The sequence below is a fragment of the Leucoraja erinacea genome, chromosome 4 (genome assembly GCF_028641065.1).
Source record: "Leucoraja erinacea ecotype New England chromosome 4, Leri_hhj_1, whole genome shotgun sequence".
Classification (NCBI taxonomy): domain Eukaryota; kingdom Metazoa; phylum Chordata; class Chondrichthyes; order Rajiformes; family Rajidae; genus Leucoraja; species Leucoraja erinaceus.
The window spans coordinates 79,654,369-79,677,948 of NC_073380.1; the positions used below are offsets into that span (position 1 = coordinate 79,654,369).

At 45.8% G+C, this 23,580-nt stretch overlaps 2 protein-coding genes and 1 long non-coding RNA gene across 14 annotated transcripts in view; 1 reads left to right on the forward strand and 2 right to left on the reverse strand.

The window, feature by feature from the left end:
* taf2 (TAF2 RNA polymerase II, TATA box binding protein (TBP)-associated factor) overlaps nucleotides 1-2,002 on the reverse strand; it is a 102,220-nt gene extending 100,218 nt beyond the window's left edge. The window contains exon 1 of the mRNA XM_055634614.1: nucleotides 1,489-2,002. Within this exon, the coding sequence (XP_055490589.1) occupies nucleotides 1,489-1,541 (53 nt within the window). The 5' untranslated portion in view covers nucleotides 1,542-2,002. The remainder of the gene's footprint in view (nucleotides 1-1,488) is intronic.
* LOC129696578 (uncharacterized) lies at nucleotides 1,565-12,340 on the forward strand. 12 transcript variants are annotated; one of them, XR_008723363.1, is made up of 4 exons: nucleotides 1,565-1,681; nucleotides 10,941-11,053; nucleotides 11,313-11,593; nucleotides 12,030-12,340. It is a non-coding gene; the product is annotated as an uncharacterized LOC129696578 (long non-coding RNA). The 12 variants fall into 12 exon arrangements; XR_008723358.1 differs by lacking the exon at nucleotides 1,565-1,681 and adding an exon at nucleotides 1,802-1,870; XR_008723365.1 differs by lacking the exon at nucleotides 1,565-1,681 and adding an exon at nucleotides 1,802-1,870 and having other exon boundaries at nucleotides 11,456-11,593.
* A 136-nt stretch (nucleotides 12,341-12,476) lies between these two features.
* Nucleotides 12,477-23,580, reverse strand: part of dscc1 (DNA replication and sister chromatid cohesion 1) — a 33,976-nt gene continuing 22,872 nt past the window's right edge. The window contains exons 7-9 of the mRNA XM_055634619.1: nucleotides 23,330-23,484; nucleotides 18,008-18,156; nucleotides 12,477-12,852 (exon numbers count right to left, since the gene is read on the reverse strand). Of these exons, the coding sequence (XP_055490594.1) occupies nucleotides 12,747-12,852; nucleotides 18,008-18,156; nucleotides 23,330-23,484 (410 nt within the window). The 3' untranslated portion in view covers nucleotides 12,477-12,746. The remainder of the gene's footprint in view (nucleotides 12,853-18,007; nucleotides 18,157-23,329; nucleotides 23,485-23,580) is intronic.

Genomic DNA, 23,580 nt, shown 5'->3' on the forward strand with positions numbered 1-23,580 from the left:
ATTATTAGTGAATCCATACATGTGACGTAGAATGGGGTTGAGAGGTAGATGGGGAAAGAGTGGCGCTCAAATCTAAATATGTTTACAGGTTATTCATGATCAATTTCATTTTCATCCAAAATTCAATACAAAGCACTTTATTCACAAGTTTATTTGGTTAGGATAAAGAGTCCCAAGTCACAATCGCCTAGCCCTTATTCTTAAACTGTGACCCCCTAGTTCTGGACTCCTCCCCCCCCCCCAACAACATCGGGAACATTTTTCCTGCATCTAACCAGTCCCAATCCCTTAATAACTGTATATGTTTTTATAAGATACCCTCTCATCCTTCTAAATTCCAGTGAATATAAGCCCAGTCAATCCATCCAAGACAGCTTTGAAGCTTGTTTATTTACAGACAGGTACTCTGGAGATTTGCACAAAGGTTGGAGTACAAGGGTAAGCAAGTTTTGCTGAGTGTCCTTTGAAGTCATGTACACATAATAAGACATGTACTTGCCTTCTATTCAGTGAAGTATAGCTTTACTGTTGATTTTGTGAATGAGGATTTTGCTCTTAAAAGGTAAGATCGAGTAAAGATTGCACTCAATGGTAGTTAAAGGTTTGAGAGGTAATGTTATTGAAACTGATAACATTGCACAGGCATGTGGCCTAGCTAGATGACAGCATCTGCATTTTTATTTGTTTGCCAAAGCAGTTGAACAACACGAACTCATGCAAATTTATTGAAAGGTGGTGCATATTTATGGGACTGTATGGTCTACATCGTCAACCAATTTTTATCTTCTTATAATCTCAATGATCTCATGCCCCTGCCTTCGCTCCTCTACTGCCAAATCTTAAATTTACATTTTAGTCCATTTAGAATTAAATTAACTATCGTTCTTATCAGGTTCTTCATAAACAGAAATAAGTGCAAGACCTCAACAATAGCAAAAGCGCATGAGAGAATGAAGATCGTCATTGTGTTATTTGCACCCACGCCTCCTGTCTCTATTACTACCTCGATGATATTTTAGTTATATTCAAACAAATCTTTACCAATGCTCTTCTAGTTAGCCTTACTTTGAACACAAGTCTTACAGCTAAAAGTCATGTCTATCCAACTCTGCCCATTTGTGCACTCTCAACATCCAATGCCGGAGAAAAATAAGTTGTCTTGGTCCTGTTGCTTTGGATTCTATCCTAAACTCATTCAGCTGTTCATACTACTGACCTTAGATGTTTTCCCTATACCACACAATGTAACACGTGTGGAAGGATCCTGAAGTGCTTTTACAAATGTAAAGATGTTAAATAAATATAAATTGTTACGTCTCATATCCCTTCAACACCTTTCTTAGGCAATGCCCTTCACTTCTCTTTATTCCAAGAGTCTCTGTGCAGACCTTAAAGCTGCCTATCCTGCTTTTCTCAAATTGCCGTGTGGATGCTGGACCAGGAAAAGTTACACTTTAAATACAGAACCAACAGAAGGAAGATACTTATAACTTATAGGGCCTTGGGCTCTCGAACCCCTTATCGCCTTTCTTCCTGTTCATGTCTCCGGCCGCTCTTCCTTTTGATCAAATTCCTCGCCAGTCCGCGCCACCTTCTCTCATCTCAAACACCGGGGCAGTCGAAAGGATCCATTCATTCCGTGTCTGAACGATTGGGTGAATAATCAGCGTTGAGCTGCCGGGTGCGTGTGGGGGTCGGGAGGGGTTGAAGGATCACTGGGCTCTTGACGGCCGTGTGGAGGGATCGGCAGACGGGGTCACAGCCAAGGGGCAGGGGGTTACCGGGCGAGAGGTGACCAGAAGGGTGGTGGGGGGGGGGGGTTTAGCAGACGAGACGTCGCCGGGCGAGGGTGAACAGACGTGGTTGTTGGGTGGGTACTAAGGCGGGGGCGTTGTGCCGGATCACTGGGGTGCAAATGGTTGGAGGTGAGGGACCGTCGTCTGTTGAGAGAGGGAGGGGAGCCGGACTAGAAGACGTGTAGTTACCCGAGGGGATGTTACCGTGCTAGGGCTGACCAGATGTGGTTGGCGGGTGGGTGCTAGGCTGCAGATACCGGGCGGGGACAAGGAGGTTGTGCCGGATCACTGGGTGCAGACGGTTGGAGATGAGGGACGGTCGGCCGTTGAGAGTGAGAATGTGAGAGCGAGAGGGGGGAGACCGGGCGAGGGGAGGTGGAGGTGGGGGGGGGGGGGGGGGAGGGAGACCGGGCGAGGGGAGAGAGAGACCGGGCGAGGGGCGCGAGCGAGGACTGGGGGGGAGGGGGGGGGGGGGGGGGTGGGGGTTTGGGCGACTGGGGCGCGAGCGGGGGGGGGGGGGGGGACGGGTTGTGTGGGGCCAGGGGGCTGGGGCGCGAGCGGGGGGGGGGGGGGGGTTGTGTGGACCAGGGCGCTGGGGCGCGAGCGGGGGGGGGGGGGCGGGTTTGTGTGGACCAGGGCGCTGGGGCGCGAGCGGGGGGTCGCCAACTGTCAGCAGCCGGGCGCGCGCCATCGACAACCGCCGCCTACCGCCGCAGCCATTTTGACTGTAACCTTTCACCTCCGCAGTTCAAAGTTACCGATGGGTTTTATTTAAAACATTTTTTTAAGCCTTGCGGCTTCGAAAGGTCAACAACAACAACAAACCCCCCCCCGCATAATAACTTGAGAATTATTTATTTTTGATATCGTAGGTGTTCAGAGAGAACTCCAACCCATGTGTCCTTCTCCCCTCCCCCCTCCATCGGCGGTGCGAGGCGCGCATGCGGGGGGAAGGCGACGATGCCGCGGGGGGTTGTGACGTCAGCAGGGGGGTAGGAGCGGAGTGGTGGGAAGAATGGCCGCCGGGATGAGCAATTGTTGGCAGCATCAAAGCACTGCAGATGATGGTTTATAGTACCAAACAGAGACACCAAGTGCCGGAGTAAAACAATGACCAATCTCTCAACAAGGCCGGGCAAGAAAAGAGTCAAGAATAACATCTGACCGAGCAAGTTAGAAGATAGTCAAAAGGACGAGATGTGGAGTACTTTGGTTTTGTCGTAGGAGAAGTGGGTGTAGGAGAATGACGGTATCATGAAATATCTTAAAATAAACCGGTTTAAGACATTCGCAACACGTGTCTCCAACTTCACTACACATCGACACTCCGTATGTTCGTGGACCAGTAATCAAGACCAAACAGTAGCAATGTTACAACATTTTGAGATTTAAAAAATCAAGTTGCAATTTATCCCATCAGATAAAGCATAAAAAGAAGTTTAATTTGACACCTAATTCACTTTCATATCTTCAGTATTTAAAAAGTTATGGCCATTTTCATACTCGGAAATTAGCATCTTGTTCCCTAGGTACACAAAATTGCTGGAGAAACTCAGCGGGTGCAGCAGCATCTATGGAGCGAAGGAAATAGGCGACGTTTCGAGCCGAAACCCTTCTTCAGACTGATGGGGGGTGGGGGGGGGGAGAAGGAAGGAAAAGGGGAGGAGGAGGAGCCCGAGGGCGGGCGGATGGGAGGGTGGGAGGAGACAGCTAGAGGGTTAAGGAAGGGGAGGAGACAGCAAGGGCTAGCAAAATTGGGAGAATTCAATGTTAATGCCATCCGGACGCAAGGTCCCCAGGCGGAATATGAGGTGCTGTTCCTCCAATTTCCGCTGTTGCTCACTCTGACAATGGAGGAGACCCAGGACAGAGAGGTCGGATTGGGAATGGGAGGGGGAGTTGAAGTGCTGAGCCACTGGGAGGTCAGGTTGGTTATTGCGGACTGAGCGGAGGTGTTCGGCAAAACGATCGCCCAACCTACGCTTAGTCTCCCCGATGTAAATCAGCTGACACCTAGAGCAGCGGATGCAGTAGATGAGGTTGGAGGAGATGCAGGTGAACCTTTGTCGCACCTGGAACGATTGCTTGGGTCCTTGAATGGAGTCGAGGGGGGAGGTGAAGGGACAGGTGTTGCATTTCTTGCGGTTGCAACGGAAAGTGCCCGGGGAGGGGGTGGTGCGGGAGGGAAGGGAAGAATTGACAAGGGAGTTGCGGAGGGAGCGGTCTTTGCGGAAGGCAGACATGGGGGGAGATGGGAAGGTGTGGCGAGTGGTGGGGTCACGTTGGAGGTGGCGGAAATGGCGGAGGATTATGTGTTGTATTTGCCGGCTGGTGGGGTGAAAGGTGAGGACCAGAGGGACTCTGCCCTTGTTGCGAGTGCGGGGATGGGGAGAGAGAGCAGTGTTACGGGGTATGGATGAGACCCTGTTGTGAGCTTCATCTATGGTGGCGGAGGGGAATCCTCGTTCCCTGAAGAACGAGGACATTTCTGATGCCCTGGTATGGAATGTCTCATCCTGGGAACAGATGCGGCGTAGGCGGAGGAATTGAGAGTAGGGGATGGAGGCTTTACAGGGTCTTGTTCCCTATTGCTTTTCCATTGACTTAACTCAAAAGCTGTGATCGAGGACAGTCAAAAGTCCATAACTTTCTTAAAAATTAAGAGAACTGAATGAAATTTCCAGTTATTATAGATTGAAGCATTCTGAAACAAATATACAACAATCTTACTTGGATGACCTGAAATTAAAGCATATAATTAGTCAGTTACCTAATTGTAGCTAATTACAAAATTCAATTACTAGATCTAAACATCGATCCATTTCTTAAGAAAAGACTAACATTTTAAAATATGCCTAAGTGTCCAAATAACATTCACACAAGAATTCACAATATAACGTGATTTTTAAATCTCATTGTCATGAATTTATAGGCCAAATGGAAGGAATTTAATGTTTAATTCCCGTAAGTTAATGGGCATTTAAATCGTCTTGCGAGTGGGTTTTTGTGGAACGCGATCGATTGGAACGTTACGGTTGCAGTGAATTTGAACCTCATTTCGGCAGGAAAAATACTGCCGGTTCGTATGGAGCCAAAATCACATTTTCGCCAATTAAATTTGGATTAAAGTCATCCTAAGAAGCAAGTTTATATGTAAAATAAATGACTTGTATGTTTTAAAATAATGTATGTTTTATCCCCTACTTGAGATCCGTCCCGTTGTAGGCATTGAGGGCGTTAGTAGCTTTTTATTTTACTCCAGCAATTAAATTGTTCAGCGATTTATTTTTAAAAATTCAGAGAACGGAAGTCCGGTCGATTCTTCTGCAGCAGCTTAACAGCCCGAGGAGGTTCGCCTCCGACAGGCAGGAGAAAATGCCCCCCCCCCCCCCCCCCCCCCCCAGAGGCGCCAAAGTCACGCACATGGCCGGTGGCAGAACTGCAACGCCGCTGAAGGTAAGTTTTGTAACATCGCTACAAACAGCATCCAAAAGAAGAACATTACCACTACTGAACGTCACACTCGAAAGTCACCAGTATAAACATGCCGGAAAACAACCCCTCCGGTGGATCGCAACGGCCATCTGAGAAAGGACACTGCAACACAGAAGGGCGTATCGGGAAAACAACAACCCCTTAGGAGAGCGGGCAACAGCCTCGTGAGTAGAACGCTGCAACCCAGAAGAGTGTATTGGGTAAATAACGACCCCTCAGGAGAGCGGGCAACAGCCTCGAGTAGAACGCTGCAACCCAGAAGAGTGTACTGGGTAAACAACAACCCCTCAGGAGAGCGGGCAGCAGACTCCTGAGAGCAGAAGCAGCAAAATGGTTAGTTACGGTACACCAATGACACATCAATACCAAATGTCAGTCTGGTCCACAACTCAACCACTTCAAATGATGAAGGTTGAAAATGATATGTTTTATATATCAACTGTACACATTAAGGGGGCACCAACCTATGAGCATGAATAAGAAAATCGGAATTAGACCGTATGATACAAATCAGTTACTGATTCAATATCAAGATCTAAATAAGACTGGAGGAATCAGAGTCAATACACTAATATAGACAAGAATCACAGTATCACCCACACTGAGTCCAGACCATTGGCAAAGTGGTGTCGAGGAATAATGACCTTGCACGAGATGCATTAAATCTTGGAAACCTTGTACTCACTGGAGTTTAGGATGAGGGGGCATCTTATAGAAACATATACAATTATAAAAGGACTAGGTGCAGGAAAAATGTTTAATGTAGGGCGAGTCCAGAACCAGGGGCCACAGTCTTAGAATAAAGAGGAGGCCATTTAAGACACAGGTGAGAAAAAACATTTTCACCCAGAGAGTTGTGAATTTGTGGAATTCCCTGCCACAGAGGGCAGTGGAGGCCAAATCACTGGATGGATTTAAGAGAGTTAGATAGAGCTCTAGGGGCTAGTGGAATCAAGGGAAATGAGAAGGCAAGCACGGGTTATTGATTGGGGACGATCAGCCATGATCACAATGAATGGCGGTGCTGGCTCGAAGGGCGGAATGGCCTCCTCCTGCACCTATTTTCTGTCCACGTCTACGTCTAAAATACTCTCTTCGGAGTGTGATAATAGAGAATTTGATGTTCATACCGCTGGGTTGTAAGCAACCCAAGCAAAATATTAGGCGCTTTTCTTTTAATTTGCAGGTGTGGCCTCACTCTGGCAATAGAGGCCTAGGATCCAAAGATCAGGATGGGAAGGGGAAATAAAATGGTTAGCAACCGGGAGATCCAGTTATCCTTGGTGGTTCAAGCGCAAGTGTTCGTGCCGGAAACGATCACCAAGTCTATGCTTGGTCTCGCCAATGTACAGGAAGTCACATCAGGAACGCCAGATGCCATAGATGAGGAATGGGATGGGGAGTTGAAATGGTTAGTTACCAGGTGATTCCGTAGGCCTAGGTGCACCAAGCACAAGTGTTCAATGAAACAGTCACCAAGTTCACATTTGGTCTCGCCGATGTGCAGGAGTTATTGTACGATGTACAGGTGCACAACCTTTTATCCGAAGTTCCAAATAACGAAAACCTCCGAATAGCGACATTTTTTCAGTCCTTGAAAACGTTCACCGAGGGCGGCCCGCAGAGGTGACAGCGGAACCTCCGGTCGGTCCTCGAAGAAAGGGGAACTAAATCCCCATTCATAAAAGAGAAGGTGAGGGTATATTGCGCGGGAGGGTTAATAATTGACAATCTGCTGCTGCCTGCCCGCTAAGTTAAAAAGGTCCCACGGTAGACTCACGATACACAGTGTATCGTGAGTCTTGCATGAGAACTTTATAACTCAGCGGGCAGGCAGCAGCAAATTGTCGCTCCCTTAAGTTTCACCCCACCTACACCCCTCTGCTTCCTGGCCATGTGTGTGACCCCTTCCCTCCCCTCTCCAGCTCCCCGCCCATTGCAGCGGCGCGGGGGGGTTTGCACTGTCTTCACGTCGGAGCTAGTGCCAATCACCGGAGACGTCAGGACCAACGAGACACCGGCCCCCAGGCCCACTGCAAGCACGGAGATCCCAGAGACTCACAGCCAGCAACAACTCTAGCCCAGCCCCGCTCCAACTCCAGAGGAACCCGGGTTGCGAATGAGGGGGCGCAGCTCGGGCTGTGGGCGAACTGCCACTTGTCGCCGTAGCGGCGCATCGGGCAGCGGATTCCTCTGGAGTTGGAGGGGCAGGGAGACACAGCGGCTTTTGAGAATGGTGGGCAATCACTTCCAAAGTTCTGCCCACACAGTCAGTACACCTCTCCTACACTTGTCTCCCGCACTAAGATTATCTCGCAGAGAATGATCCCAGCCTAACCCTCCATATTCTCTCCTATTCTGCAAGAAAAAACTACATTGAAGACTCAAACTCGCGATCGAGTAACTGCCGGGATCGAGGCGCAAACTCGCGACCTTGCGGATATGAGCCGAACACTCTGCCACTGAGCCAGCCGTTAAAATCTATGTTAAAAATGTTCCATTCCGAAAGCCGAAAAATTCTGAATTACGAAAAGTGGCTGGTCCCAAGGCTTTCGGATAAAAGGTTGTGCACCTGTACTATTGTTACTGGGTGCTGTCGCATTAAATGGAATAGAATTAAAACTACAGATCTGTAGAAATCTGAAACTTGCCCCTTGCCCCCCGCCCCTAGTGCTGAGGAAGGGTCACTGGCACAAAATGTTAAATGGTTTCTTTTTTACACATTAGACACAAGGGATTGCAGGTGCTGGTTTACAAAACCATATAATAACCATATAACAATTACAGCACGGAAATAGGCCATCTAACCATATAACCATATAACAATTACAGCACGGAAACAGGCCATCTCGGCCCTACAAGTCCATGCCGAACAAATTTTTTTCCCCTTAGTCCCACCTGCCTGCACTCATACCATAACCCTCCATTCCCTTCTCATCCATATGCCTATCCAATTTATTTTTAAATGATACCAATTCTGTCTCGACTCTTCTAGTCTGTGCCGAACACATATTCTCCCCTAGTCCCATATACCTGCGCTCAGACCATAACCTTCCATTCCCTTCCCGTCCATATAACTCCAATTTATTTTTAAATGATAAAAACGAACCTGCCTCCACCACCTTCACTGGAAGCTCATTCCACACAGCCACCACTCTCTGAGTAAAGAAGTTCCCCCTCATGTTACCCCTAAACTTCAGTCCCTTAATTCTCAAGTCATGTCCCCTTGTTTGAATCTTCCCTACTCTCAGTGGGAAAAGCTTATCCACGTCAACTCTGTCTATCCCTCTCATCATTTTAAAAACCTCTATCAAGTCCCCCCTTAACCTTCTGCGCTCCAAAGAATAAAGCCCTAACTTGTTCAAAAAAGAAGACACAAAGTGCTGGAGTAACTCAGCGGGTCAGGCAGTGCCAAAGATAAGTGTGAACACTACTGAGTATGACACTACTGAATACATTGTCAAGGAAAATGTATGAACAGTTTTTGCACTTTTGGTTTTTGCACATATATTTTATTCTGAATAGAAAAAAAAACTGAGAGGGTCAGACAACGTCTCTGGAACACATGAACAGCCGACATAATTCAATTCTTCCAGTATTTCTGCTTTGGTACTTGATAGACCACGTCCAAAATAAAACTTATTATAAAACATTATCCAGTTTAGTTTATTGTCATGTACCAATTGACGTGTGTGGGTTGGGGGGGGTGAATTACCCTGTGTGGTGGTAGGGGTCGGGGTCCGGTGCTGTTGCAGCGCGGTCAGTGACTCTGGGTGGGCGGAGGGCCCAGACTGTCCCCAACTCTGCAGCAGCTGAAATTACCGGGTTTATGGCCCCTGTGTGTCCGCTGTCCGGAGCCGCGGCCCCGCTCCACCCGGCCCCGTGTGTGGGCGCTGCCGACCCACAGCCCGTGACAGTGCGGCCAGGGGGAGACGGGGCGGAGGGCAGCCGTGGCCGGACAGCGATCTGCTCCTTCGGCCGCTTACACCTTGGTGCTCGGGTTCAGACCGCTCAGTCACCCTCCAGCCCCGAATGGTCAGGGCCAGGACTAGCCCTCAATCTGCCGGCACGCTGCTCTTTCGCAAGTCAGTGAGCAGCAGTGATTTTGGTGGTTTTCTCTCACAGTTACCCCTATTTCCACAATTTTTTACAGCGCAAATATTGACCATTTTGGCGGGTTTTTAACAGGTAATAACGTATGTGTTTCCTGTGTTACCAGTGTATGCCGGAAGCTGCCTTGTACTCCAGAAGGCTTGAGCTACTCTGTGCGCCATGTCCTTTGACCTTACGCGCAACCCCCCTCCCCATTAAACAATTGCAGATAAACAAGGAGCTAATTTACAAAAGTTTTGTTTTTCCAAAAAGTTTACACATGCATTCATAAACTCAGGATATCCTAAGCACCGACAAGGATCAATTGAAACATATTAAAGACCCCTTGCAGTAGAAATGATTATGCGCCTCTGCTATCTGGAAACAGTACTCAAGAGGGCAGCGTTCCTCGTTCGTGAAACTGAGCTTGACTATTGAGCGGGACAGATAGCATGTTTGGAGAGACGGAATGGGTGATGTTTCGTGTCGAGACCCTTCTGCAGGCTGAAGATGGGTCTCGACCCGAAACGTCATCCATTCCTTCTCTCCAGAGACGCTGTCTGTCCCACTGAGTTGCTCCAGCATTTTGTGTCCACCTTCGGTTTCAAACAGCATCTGCAGTCCCTTCCTACACAAGTGACCATTGAGCGATCGATGCTTCCACTTTGCTGAATTCCCTCCGTAAAGGGCCTGTCCCACTTGTCCGTCATTTGTGCATCATTTACGCAACCTGCTAGCATGTGGGTGGCGCGGGGCGGGTGCATGGAGTGGTGTGGAGTGGCGTGGAGGAGGGTGGCGTGGAGGAGTGTGGACTTCGTCCTGCACGAAATCTTCGTGCGCCACCGGGCTGTCGCGTAATAGACGGCCAAAGTGGGACAGGCCCAAGACCCTGGCGCGGCGCGGCGCAACGACACACCTCCAACAGCAGCAGAAGCAGGCAAACGATCATCGAGCTCGGCCGTTGCGGATCCAGACCCGTCCCCACTCCTACTCCCAGAGCGGGGCCAAGACGATTGGAGATAGACACAAAATGCTGGAGTAATTCAGCGGGACCGGCAGCATCTCTGGAGAGAAGCAATGGGTGACGTTTCAGGTCAAGAACCTTCTTCAGACTGAAGAAGAGTCTCGACCCGAAACATCATCCATTCCTTCTCTCCAGAGATGCTGCCGGTCCTGCTTAGTTACTCCTGCATTTTGTGTCTATCTTCAAATGACGTCACGCGCCCCAGGCGGCTGTGGGGACGCATGATGACGCACGCGACCGTCACACGTCAGTCACTACCGGCCTGTCGCATAAATGACCCCCAAGTGGGACAGGCCCTTAACTCTTTCAGAATCGGAGTGCAGAACAGGCCAGCAGTTAAATGAAGCCATGTGACATTCCAATAAGTGAAATGCATGACGAACAAATCCAGATGCAATCTTCCGACTTCGTATTATAAAAGTCAAGATGAATTTGCACCACTGGTGCAGTACTCTTGAAGAACCTTCAAGTCAGCACGGAAATGTTGGTCAGCAGAGGGAAATACTACACTTGTTTCTTTTGCTGATGTATAGGATATGGCAATTGTTGGCAATGCCCACCCTTAACTGCCATTGAGAACTTGGTGGTGAGCCGCTTTCATGAATGCCTACAGTACCTCTGCTGATGGTACCACCAGTGCTATTGGGTATGGAATTTCACATTTTTGAAAATGAAGGAATGCAAAATATTTTCCAAGTTCAGATGGTGTTTAATTTAAGATGAACAGCAGGTGGTGGTGTTCTCTTATGCCTGTGGTCATTCTCCTCCTTAGCAGTAGATCTCTCTGGTGCAGTTGGAGTCAAAGATCCTATAGCAAGATATTTTCCAAGTTCAGATGGTGTTTAATTTAAGATGAACAGCAGGTGGTGGTGTTCTCTTATGCCTGTGGTCATTCTCCTCCTTAGCAGTGGATCTCTCTGGTGCAGTTGGAGTCAAAGATCCTATAGCAAGATAGACCACTCGACAAAAAAGACGTAGTACGGTCATGGGAAGATTCATGGGTAATTTTCGGCCCCATTTCAGTAACCAGCTTCCGTCTTTGCTTCAGTCTCTGCACTCGTATCTTTGCTTTGGCCATGGCGTCCACGTCTACTGGTGTTGCATACTGCTCTGCTGTAAATTGCTCCAATCGCCAATGTAGGCAACCCGACTTGTCTTTCTTCAGGTTCTCCACTAAGGAGGAAAGGTAAGAAAACATTTATTACTTTCTGTGGCATATTGAAAATTTTAATTAGCCTGTTCAATCTCTCACTGTAGGTTAGATCATAGAGATCAGATAGTCGAGTCCTCATGGCAGCATCCTCTTAAAAATCCTCTCCTCAAGAGCATTTTATTTTTGCCCCTCTGTTATTTAATGCAGAATAAGAAGATATTGACTCTGTTTTGTACTAAGAATTTTATTAAGTCTGCCCGAACTCTCACTATAGCTGAGATCTTAGAGCTGGGTGCTCCCTTTTGTCTCAGATACAGTCGAGGTCTCATGGCAACATCCTTGTAAAAATCTTCTCCCCAAGAGCATTTTCTTTCTACTTCTCTGTTATTTAATGCAGAATAAGAACATATTGACTCTGTTTTGTACTGAGAATTTTATAAAGTCTGCATGATATTTTCTGTAATTTCAGATGTCAACAGTAGGTTCAGAATACTTGTCGACATGATCTCCTACACAGAACTGCAGAGTACTTGTCAAATAACTGCAGTCTTTGTTCTGAGCACTTCGAACTTGACCAGTTTTCCAACAAGCAGACCAAGAACAGGCTAAATTGGAATGCAGTCTTTGACATCCCTAACCCGCCGAAACAACTGTCTATTATTCAGCGTTCTATCAGATATTCAGCATTAAAAAGAGTAAATCACAATAAAAGCGAAAAGATGCCTCTGTTCCTTCCACAGTGTGCGGGGAGTCTGGCCCAGATCAGCACGGCTGAGACACCAGAGTGACGTTGCGGGGAGGTTTATAATGTTTTTTTATTTATTATTGACCCTTGTCTAGTCCGAAAAATCAGCATAAATGTGTAGACACTAAAGTACAATGAAGAAAGAATTTAGAAAGAATAAAGAAAGAATCGTTATAATTTAAACAGTTTTTTATTGTCAATCTAGGACAAAAGTACAAAGTATCTGCCTGTTCACAGGACATAATTAACAGCAATGTAACGTTTACATTTGTCAACAACTAAAACAATACATTCTGTCTTTTGTGTATTGGCAAAATATACAACTTTAAGGAAGAATGCATGTTGAAATGTCACTTCTGTGGAGGATGGAGGGAGCAGAGCACAAGCATTTGTCGCATTTGACGTACATCTTTCTGATGGTTTCATAAATTTTATATTTCATCAAACTGGTCGTCTAGAGCTGAACATTTTCACTCCGTTCTGCATAGATGAACGAGCACATTTGGTCAGTAGGGACCCAATGGTTTGTTTTTCTCCACATAAACCCCTAACGAAAAGAGAAATAGAGGAAAAAGCATTTGTAAATAAAAATTTTAAAAAAGTCTCCAAAGACACGAAATGGTGCAAAGTAAAATCTACACTTAAAATTTAAAGTAGGTTTGAATTTACATTTGAGGGAGGGAAAGAAACATGGAACAAGCTTTATTGCATGATTCAGCCACTCAGTTTATTTAGGCACAGCATTGAAACAGGCACTTTAGCCCACTGAGTCCACACCGACCATTGATTAGCTGGTTATGGTAGTTCTATGTTATCCCACTTTCTCATCCACTCCCTACACCTTCGGGACAATTTTAGAGGCCAAGCACTCAGCTGTGGGGTGTGGCAGGAAACTGGAGCACCCAGAGGAAAACCACCCAGTCACAGGGACAACAAGCAATCTCCACATGGACAACACCCGAGGTCAAGATTGAACCTGGGTCTCTGGTGCTGTGAGGCAGCATCTCAACCAGCTGCACCACCGTGCCACCCTTAAAGGCAACACACCATTTGTAAAAAATAATCTTTTAAATTGATTTCTGTACTCGTTTGTGGATATGCTCATTTCAGGGGGTGGATCTCAGTGACAAAGCAATATTTGTTTTTCATTCCCAATTACGGTTTACAGCCAACCATGGGACAGTGTCACATGCAGGGTCAGCAGGAACAAGGGAAAGGGATTTCTCTCCCTGCAGGACATTAGGCTGGGCTGACAACTCTCACGCTTTGAGCGTGAGACTCACGCCCTCAAGCAAATTCTCATGCCCTCACTCTCATCAGAAATTTCTCACGCTCAGTGGTGAGAAATTTTGTGATCAACGAAAATTTCAAAACTCGGATAAACTGCATGGTCCGCGGGTGTTGGAGAGCCGAGGCTGCGGGAGGGATGGGAGCAGAACCAGCGGCCGGAACAGATGCGGGGAGCCGGGACTTGCGAGTGTTTTCCGGAGCCGGCGTGTCGCTCATTGCAGCTCTGGCCATGGAGCACTCCGGACAGTGCATGTCCCGGGCGTCGGAGACGTTGGAAGCGTTGCGCCGCTGCCGCGAGAGTCTCTGTGCCGAAGGGATAGACTCTCAAGTGGGGGTGGAGAGAGAGAGAGGGGAAGGAGACAGTGGGGAGAGAGAGATGGGGGTGAGGGGAGGAGAGGGGGGAGGAGGAGGAGTGAGGGGGAGAGAAGGGAGAGAGGGGGAGGGGGAGGGGGGGAGGGGGGAGAGAGAGGGGGAGAGAGAGAGGGGGAATGGGGGGGGGTGAGAGAGGGGTGAGAGGGAAGAAAAGGGAAGAGAGAGGGGGGGTGGAGAGGGAGGGTAGGAGAGAATGGGAGAGAGAAGGGGAAGAGAGAGAGGGTGGTAAAAAGAGGGGGGAGGGGGGGGGAAAGAGAGAGATATAGGGGGGCAAAGAAAAAGAGATAGAGACAGAGAAGAAAGAGAGGGGAGAGAGGGCAAGGGGAAGAGTGAGATAGGAGGGGAAATGGGGAAGAGAGGAGGACAGAGGGGGGGAAGAGAGAGAGGTGAGAGGAGACAGAGTGAGAGGGGAAAGAGAAGGGGGGAGAGTGTGTGTAGAGGGAGAGAGAAAGAGGTTGGGGAAGCGAGGGGGAGAGGGGGGAAAGAGAAGAGGGGGAGAGAGAGAGAAGAAAAGAGAGGGGGAGAGAGAGAGTTAGGGGAAAGAGAGGGGATAGAGAGGAGGGAGAGGGGGGAGAGAGAGAGGAGACAGGGGACAAGAGTGGGAAGAGTAAAGTGGGAGGGAGAGAGGGGAGAAAAAGAGGGGTGAGGGGGGGGGAGAGAGAGAGGGGAGAGAGCTAGCGGGGAGGGAGGGGGGGAGAGAGAGAGAGGGGAGACAGACAGAAGAGAGAGAGAGAGGGGAGCGAGAGAGAGAGAGAGGGGAGAGAGGAGAGAGAGAGAGAGAGGGGGGGGTTGAGAGGAGAGAGAGCGGAAGAGAGGGAGAGAGAGAGAGAGAGAGAGTCTCTGTGTCGAATTTGCCCAGGTGACCGGCATGGATCAGGCTGCGGCTCGGTGCATCCTGGAGGACAACCAGTGGCTGCTGGAAGTAAGTACCAAGCACTGGGTAGAAACGGTGGAAGATAGTGGACTTCAAATGGGGGTGGTTGGAGAAAGCATCCTGCTTGCCTGCTAGATTTTCACTTACTGTAACTGCAGGAAAAATGTTCCCGATGTTGGGGGCGTTCAGAACCATGGGTCACAGTTTAAGAATAAAGGGGGGGGGGCAGTTAGGACTGAGATGAGGACAAACTTTCTTCACGTAGAGAGTTGTGAATCTGTGGAATTCTCTGCCACAGAAGGCAGTGCAGGCCAATTCACTGGATGTTTTCAAGAGAGAGTTACATTTAGTTCTTGGGGCTAACAACATCAAGGGATATGGGGAATAAACAGGAAAGAGGTACTGATTTTAGATGAATAGCCATGATCATATTGAATGGCAGTGCTGGCTCGAAGGGCCGAATGGCCTATTCCTGCACCTATTTTCTATGTTTCTATGCTTGAGTATATGGCAATAAAACTCGATCACTTGATTTTGAATCATTCATGCATGGTGGAGGTATAATGTAGTCATAGAGTGATACAGTGTGAAAACAGGCCCTTCGGCGCAACTTGCCCACACCCGCCTACATGTCCCAGCTACGCCACTTGCTTTTGGTCCATACCTCCAAACCTGTCCTATCCATGTATCAGTCTAACTTTTTCTTAAATGTTGGGATGGTCCCTGCCTCAACCACCTCCTCGGGCAGCTTGTTCCATACACCCACCACCCTTTGTGTGGATAAAGTTACCCCTTAAAAAGTTACCTCTTAAAAATACTTCATACAAAAAACATTAAAATCATACTTCTACAGTGCACTAAAACACGATTTTAATACATCAAATTTCAAAAGGTTCCTACCCTGGGAGGGGGGACACCCTTCTTCCACACCCTCTCCCCACTCGGTTGCTCCACTCCCTCACCGGGTACCCCCAAGGCCAGTGGTCAGTGATCGCACAGCCTCCCCCCTTTCAAAAAAGCTCCAATCCAATTTAAAGCATATATATTGCATTCAAGTGTAAGTTATGAGACTCGCTACAGTATGCACCATATTGCACAATTTCAAGGTGAAAAATGCAAATATTCCATACCAATGGGAGGGGGCACCCTCCTCCCACCCACACTACCACCGCGATGCTCCCTCGGGCTTGGTCTCTCGCAAATTTCTCACTCCCAACTCTCACCCAATGTTGGCAGCCCTGCATTAGGGCACCTGAAAGGTTTCCACAAAACACACTAACGTCATGGTCATCAGTACTGCAACTCACATTTTATTTGAGATTTAACAGAAGTTTGAACTCTCATGGTAGGTTTTAAGCTCCTGCCTCTAAAAAAGGTTGGGTCTCTACCTTGCTGGTCCAGTCAGATAAGCTTGATGCTACTCCACCCCTGCTTGTTCACTCTCTACATTTCATAAGTCTACAGACCACTACATCTTCTCACCATTTTTTAATTCTTCCTGAAAAAATGAATAATCCTCCATTTTAATCAATCTTCAACTTAACTCTATCTTAACCTATTCATTTATTTTGCAAACCGTGCCATCCTCTGTTAATTTTACCACCTAACTTTATACGATCAGCAAACCTTATTTTTATACTGCCTTTCTTTTTCATTCAAGTAACCAAAAGCCGAGTGGTGATTCCTTTTGTACGCCATTAGTTACTGCCAACCAATCTGCATAAAGATCTCTTTGGCATTCACTATCATGTACAATCTTCTCCGTGTTTCTATGTAGCACAAATTTATGAGCCCTCATTTTATGAGACAACTTTTCTTTTGTTACTGCAAGATCAGCTGAGAAGGTTGTTAGCCGCAAACTTTCCCCCATTGATGAACTGTACACTGCAAGGGCCAGGATGCGAGCAGGTAAGATCATCTCTGACCCCTCTCACCCTGGCCACAAACGCTTTGAAGCATTTCCCTCTGGAAGGCGACTCTGGACTGTCAAAGCTGCCACAGCCAGATAATAAAAACAGCTTTTTCCCCATGAGCAGTAGCTCTACTCAATAACCAAAAGTCCGTAGCCTCCTTTTGCTCTGGTATTTTATTGCATTCACATGTTTAAACTATAATGTTTTATTATTAATGCTCTATGTTTTATTCTTAATTGTTTACTGTATGTCGTGTGGTTACTTATGAGCGGACACCAAGGCAAATTCCTTGTATGTGAACATACTTGGCCAATAAATTTATTCATTCATTCATTCATTAAGCTGGCGACATCTACAAAACTTGACAAGTGATTTTAATTTTACAAGACTATGTTGACCACTGCCTGATCATAGCACGATTTAAAAAAAAGTTTTTTTTTTTTTAAGTGCCCCACACCAGCCTTTTTTTTTTAATGGATTGCAACAATTCACTGTCAGTTGATATCAGGTTAAATGATCGACAGTTCTTGTTATACATTTGCTATCTTTGAATCTTTGAATCTGCTGGATTGTTCCAGAAATTAAGACATTTTGAAAGAACATTATATGCATCATGCATCTCTACAGCCACTTCTTTGTCGGAAGTGACTTGGAGAATTCGCCAGGGCCCTTTAGTATTACAGTGATATTGCAATAGCTTGGCTGAAGGCATGTTTAGTTCTGAATCACAAGCAATTGTTATCATAGCGGAGATGTGATCTTACCCTTTACTGCAGGTAAATCAATACTGAATAATGAAAGGCCTACATAGAGTGGATGTGGAGGATGTTTCCACCAGCGGGAAAGTCTAGGACCAGAGGGCACAGCCTCAGAATAAAAGGACGTACCTTTTGTATCTAGACAAAAACTTCAGGTTTAACTTTATTAAAATCCTGTACAAATATAATAATACTTCTCTATTTACAAAGCACTGCAATAAATACCAGAATGCCATTTATCTTCCTCACTGATGAACTAAGTGTGTTTCATACACAAAAACTAGATCCCTCTGTACTCCACTCATTTGCAAATTCTTTCTATTTAGATTATATAATCTGCCTTTTGATTCCTTATGCCATTTGTCAAACTTTGGCCATCCACTTCGCCAATCGGCTTTCAAATATCTCGCTGCAGCATTTGCAATCATTCAGAATTCAGCGATTAGCATTGAAAACAGCAGCAAGCAATACAAAGTCAATATCAAAACTACTCACTGGATATATGGAGCGATATCATCTTCTGTCCACTTGTCCCTGATGTTAAAGAGGCTTTTAAAACGATCTTGTGTGTTCTCTGGCAGATCCTCCACAATTAATTGAAAAATCACTTGTGGTCTTGAATTTCTATCCACAAGAGCAGCACCCTGTACATAAAAAACATGAATTTTAATAGCATATTCATTTTCAATTGGATAATACATATCTACTGACTGTCCATATATAAATGTTTAACTCTGGGTCACTGCTAAAAGCCAAATTAAACCATGGAGGCAGCAACACACTAGACTCTCAACACACTTAAGAGCCTGTCCCACTTAGGCGATTTTTGAGGTGATTGCTGGCGACCAGGCTGTTGCCGGGGAGTTGCCTGTATGATCGTGAGCAGTCTCCTCAGTGGCTCACAATAGCGTTTTTCTGGTCGCCGCTGAATTTTGAAATATTCAAAACTTTTCGGCGAATGTCGGCGACCGCTTGTCATAGCTTGTCTTCTCCTGACGTAGGTGCTGTCAAAGGTTATCGCCAGGATGGTGTAGATTGTCGCCAAGGCATAGGGTGTCGCCGGTGCTGACTTCGGTGAATTCCATTGTCGAAGTCGCAGGTAGTCGCCTAAAAAAAAATCGCCTAAGTGGGACAGGCCCATTAGTCCAGTCGCCGATTTTTCGGCAACCTGTTACGACTATGGCTTACCTAAAAAAAAAGAAATCGCCTCTTCGGACAGGCCCTTTAATATGTTAATCTAGTCTTTCTCTAAATTCCCATTTTCACTCGCTGTTTCACAGCTCGATATCCTCAAAGAACAAAAGCTTTCAGGAACGGAAGAAATTAAAACACAAATGTGGTTTCAAACAGAAAACACCTTTTAAAAATGTGTGCTATTATTTTTATTTACATATTGTTTCCACTCAGTATTGTTTCAAATCCCTGACATGTTAAAATCTCATGTCTTGATCATTGATACATAGTTTGAGAAAAAGAGCTTCATAAAACAAAAAAATCTTTTTTTTTTTTATTACTTTGTAAAATGTAGCATCACAGCTACAAAGCAAGGAAAAATACTTTTTGGTCCAAATAGACCATGGCGACCAAGTTCGTCAGACTTGCGAGCACCTGGTCCATATTCCTCCACATCTTTCTATACATATACCTATCTAAGTGTCTTTGAAACGGTCACAATTGCACCCACCTCTACACTTCCTTTGGCAGCTCAGTCCATGCATACATCACTCTTTGCATGAATAAGTTGCCTCTCAACTCCCTTTTAAATCATTCCCTTTGCACTTTAACCAACAACCTCTAGCTTTCGACTCCTCTACCCATGGTAAATGACTGATATGATTCGTCTTATGTCTGCCCCTCGATTGTATATGCGTGCACAGTGGTGCAGCGGTAGAGTTGTTGACTTACAGCGCTTGCAATGCCGGAGACTCGGGTTCGAACCCGACTATGGGTGCTGACTGTACGGAGTTTGTACGTTCTCCCTGTGACTGCGTGGGTGTTCTCCGAGATCTTCGGTTTCCCCCCACACTCCAAAGACGTACAGGCTTGTCGGCTCCAGTTTAAGTGTAAATTGTCCCCAGTGTGTACAAGATAGTGTTAATGTGCGGGGATCGCTGGTCGGTGAGGACCCAGTGGGCAGAAGGGCCTGTTTCTGCATTGTATCTTTAAACTAAACTACCATTCTTCAGTCCATTGACCCATTTGATCAAGGTCCCACTGTCATCTCAGAAAGGTTCTTCACTGTCCATTATACCACCAATTTTAGTGCCATCCACAAGCTTACTAACCATGTTACATATATTCACATGCAAATCGTTAATATACATAGACAACAGTGGACTCAGCACTGAACCCTATAGCACACCATTTGTCTCAGGCCTCCAGTCTGAAAACTATCCCGCCACTACCACCCTCCAAGCTAATTTTGTATCCGACTAGCTCGCTTGCCCTGGATCCCATGTGATCTAACCTTCCTGACATCCTACCATATGGTACTTTGTCAAAGGCCTAGCTAAATTCTATGTGGACAATAACTACAGCACTAACCTCAGTCTTCCTGGTCTACACTTTGAGATACTCAGTCAAATTTGTAAGACATCATTTCCCATTCAAAAAGCCATGCTGACTATCCCTAATCAGTCCTTGCCTTCCCAAGTACACCTAGATGCTGTCTCTCAGAATCCCCTCCCATACCTAACCCACCACGGATGTAAACTGACTGATTTGCAAATCTCGGGATTTTTTCTGCAACCTTTCTATAACAGTGGTGAATTATCCACTTGAGTCTTCTGGCTTTTCATCCATGGCTTTTGATGACACAAAGATCTCTGCCTGTGGACCCACAACTTCTTCTCTTCTTTCCCACAATATCCAAAGATACACTTGATCAGGTCTCAGGAATTTATCTAACATAATACATTTTAAGACCTCTAGATCTCCTTTTTCCAAAATGTGGGCTCTCTTCCGACATCACTATTAACTTGTGTAGGAAGGAACTGCAGATGCTGGTTTATACCGAAGATAGAATCTAAATGCTGGAGTAACTCAGCGGGACAAGCAGCACCTCTGGAGAGAAGGAATGGGTGACGTTTAAGGTCGAGACCTTTCTTCAGATTAAGTGTCAGGAGAGAGGGAGAAACAGAGATATGGAAGGGTAAGGTGTGAAAACCAGATATCAAAGGGGACCAGAAACGCCACCCATTCCTTCCATCCAGATATGCTGCCTGTCCCGTTGAGCTACTCCAGCATTTTTTGTTCATTAGTATTAACTTCCCCAAATTCCCTAGCATTTATGTTTTTCTCCATGGTAAATACAGAATGAGAAATATTCACTGAACACCTCTCATCTCCTGTGGCTCCACATGTAGACAACCTTGATGGGCTTTTGAGTGGCCGCACTCTCTCCCCAGTTACTCTTTTGTCCTTAAAATACTTACAGGATCGCTTTGGATTCCCCTTTTCCTTATCTACTAAAGCCATCTCATGTGCCTCTTTTGCCCCTTCTGATTTTGTCTTAAGTGTATTCCTACAACTTCTACACTTAAGGGATACACTTTATCCCACTTGCCTACACCTCGTTTTGGAAGACTATACGCTAGTTTTGAAAGCTTGTAGTAAAGTTTCACGAGGTTGATTCCTGAGATAAAGGTTTTTGTCCATAATCGGTGAAATTGAGAAGAGCGAGAGATTAACTTAATGAAAAGGCAAAGAATTTGCAAATGATTGACAGAGTAGATATTAAAAGGATATTTTTGTTGGTGATCGAAGTAACAGGCAGGATTGAGAATAAGGGGCCATATTTAAGACAGAAATAAAGAGGGAATCCTTCTCTCAGAGGCTATTAAATCTCTGGACCTTTCTCTAAGCAGAGAAATGTGTAGATAGTCACTGAATTAAGGCAGAGATGGAGAGACACAAGAAGTATGGGGGTAAACGGGAAGCTATGGAAACATAGAAACATTGCAAAATGGGTGCAGGAGTAGGCCATTCGGCCCTTCGAGCTAGCACCGCCATTCAATACGATCATGGCTGATCATCTAAAATCAATACCCTGGTCTGACTTTCTCCTCATATCCCTTGATTCCTTTAGCCCTAAGAGCTAAATCTAACTCCCTCTTGAAAACATCCAGTGAATTGACCTCCGCTGCCTTCTGTGGCAGATAATTCCACAGATTCACAACTCTCTGGGTGAAGAAGCTTTTCCTCATCTCAGTCCTAAATGGCCCACCCCTTATTCTTAAACAGAGAAGGTAAGCAGCATCAGGCCAGATTGCATCAGCCATGATCTACTGAATGACAGAGCAGGCTAGAGGGGCTGAATGGCCTATCTGACTTCCCATTCCTCTGATCTTCCAAAGTTATCTTTCCTGCCAATACAGCACAAGGCAGAGACAATTCTCTGACCGTTTATTATTCATAGAAAGTACTAACACTGTAGGACACATACCAACTGGCGATAAATTAAAATTCTGGTTACATCGATTCAGAAGTTTTAAAGTAGCAGTGGGAGCCATTTCCTGCAGAGTAGCTTACAGGTTGGTTTCCATGGTAATCTCAATGATATGCAAAAGCCTAACTCGTGTGCTGCCTGCTATTATTTCAAACAACACAAAGAGCGCATTTAGGCACATCGATAGAACTGTTCTTTAAACTAGCAGGCTTAGTGACGGGAAGGCAGTTTTAACAATTTTTATGCTGTTAAATATACCTCAAGCAACCTCCTTGATAAAAGGAAACAATGTTATCAAAGAGCTGAGCGAAATGAAGGAAGTGGGTATAGGGACGGCTTAAAGGAGCTCCGTACCACATGGGATAGATGAGAACAAAGGGTACAGAAGCAATGTGTAGGAGGGAACTGCAGATGCTGCTTTACACCAAGGATAGACACAAAGTTCTGGAGGACAGGCAGCATTTCTGGAGAGAAGGAATTGCAGACGTTTCGGGTTGAGACCCTTCTTCAGGGAGCCACTCCAGCATTTTGTGTCCATCTTCGAACTGCAGAAGAAACCCGATTAAAGTAACTGAGGGTAGAGCTAAAGAAGGTCCAAGGAAATGAAAAGCAAACCTAAAATGCAACAGCTAGAAATGTGAAATAAACACTAAAAAGAGCTACAAATTCTCAGCAGGATAGGGATCATCTGTGAAGAAAGAAATAGTTCAATGTTTCAAGTCAATGACCTAAAAGAAAAAATCAATATTAGCTAAAGAATGAATGAAAAAGACCAACTGAACCATGAGAACAATAATTTTAAACTTATTTTTGAAAATAAACTTAAATATAGCAATTATCTCAAGCTCATTTGGGCCTGGTTATCTGAGGCCGTATAGTGCAAGGTTTAGATTGAATAAGAATCATCCACCTGCGCCATTAACTCAATTTTTATTTCCAAAGATACTGCTATTCTCCTGAATATTTCCAGCATTTTCTGCTTTGTTTTAGAGTTGCAAAATTAATTACTTTTCTTTATCCTCTACTGCATAGAACTCAGGCAGGGATGAAGAATTCACTGATTACTCTAGTAGTTACCAAATGCCACTAGTAATATCATAGGAGCAGTATTCTCTCTCATCTTTGAACTGGCATACATTTAAAGTGATGTTTGAGCAAATATCTAACAGGGGATGAGCGACACAAAATACTGGAGTAACTCAGCGGGACAGTCAGCATCTCTGGAGAGAAGGAATGGGTGACGTTTCGGGTCAAGACCCTTCTTCAGGCAGGATGAGACTGAATTGCCCGACATGAAAAAGGACCACACAGATAAACATCGGCAAAAGAAGTATTGAACAGAATGGCAAAAATACTCAAGGAATGTTTACCTTGAGTTGGTCCAGTCTCGTTGACATGCCCTCAGGTACACTCTGCTGCCACATATCCTCAAACTCAGACAGATTGAACTTGACAGCATTTTGTAACAGCATCAATGCTGTAGATTTGCAGACTTCATCCTCACTCAAGGAATAAAACACTTCCCCTGGTAAAAAAATCAAGCAGACCAGTTTGGGAAGGCAAACACTAGTGTTCCAAAAGGATTTACATACAGCCAGCCACTCAAAAGCTGAAGGTGGGC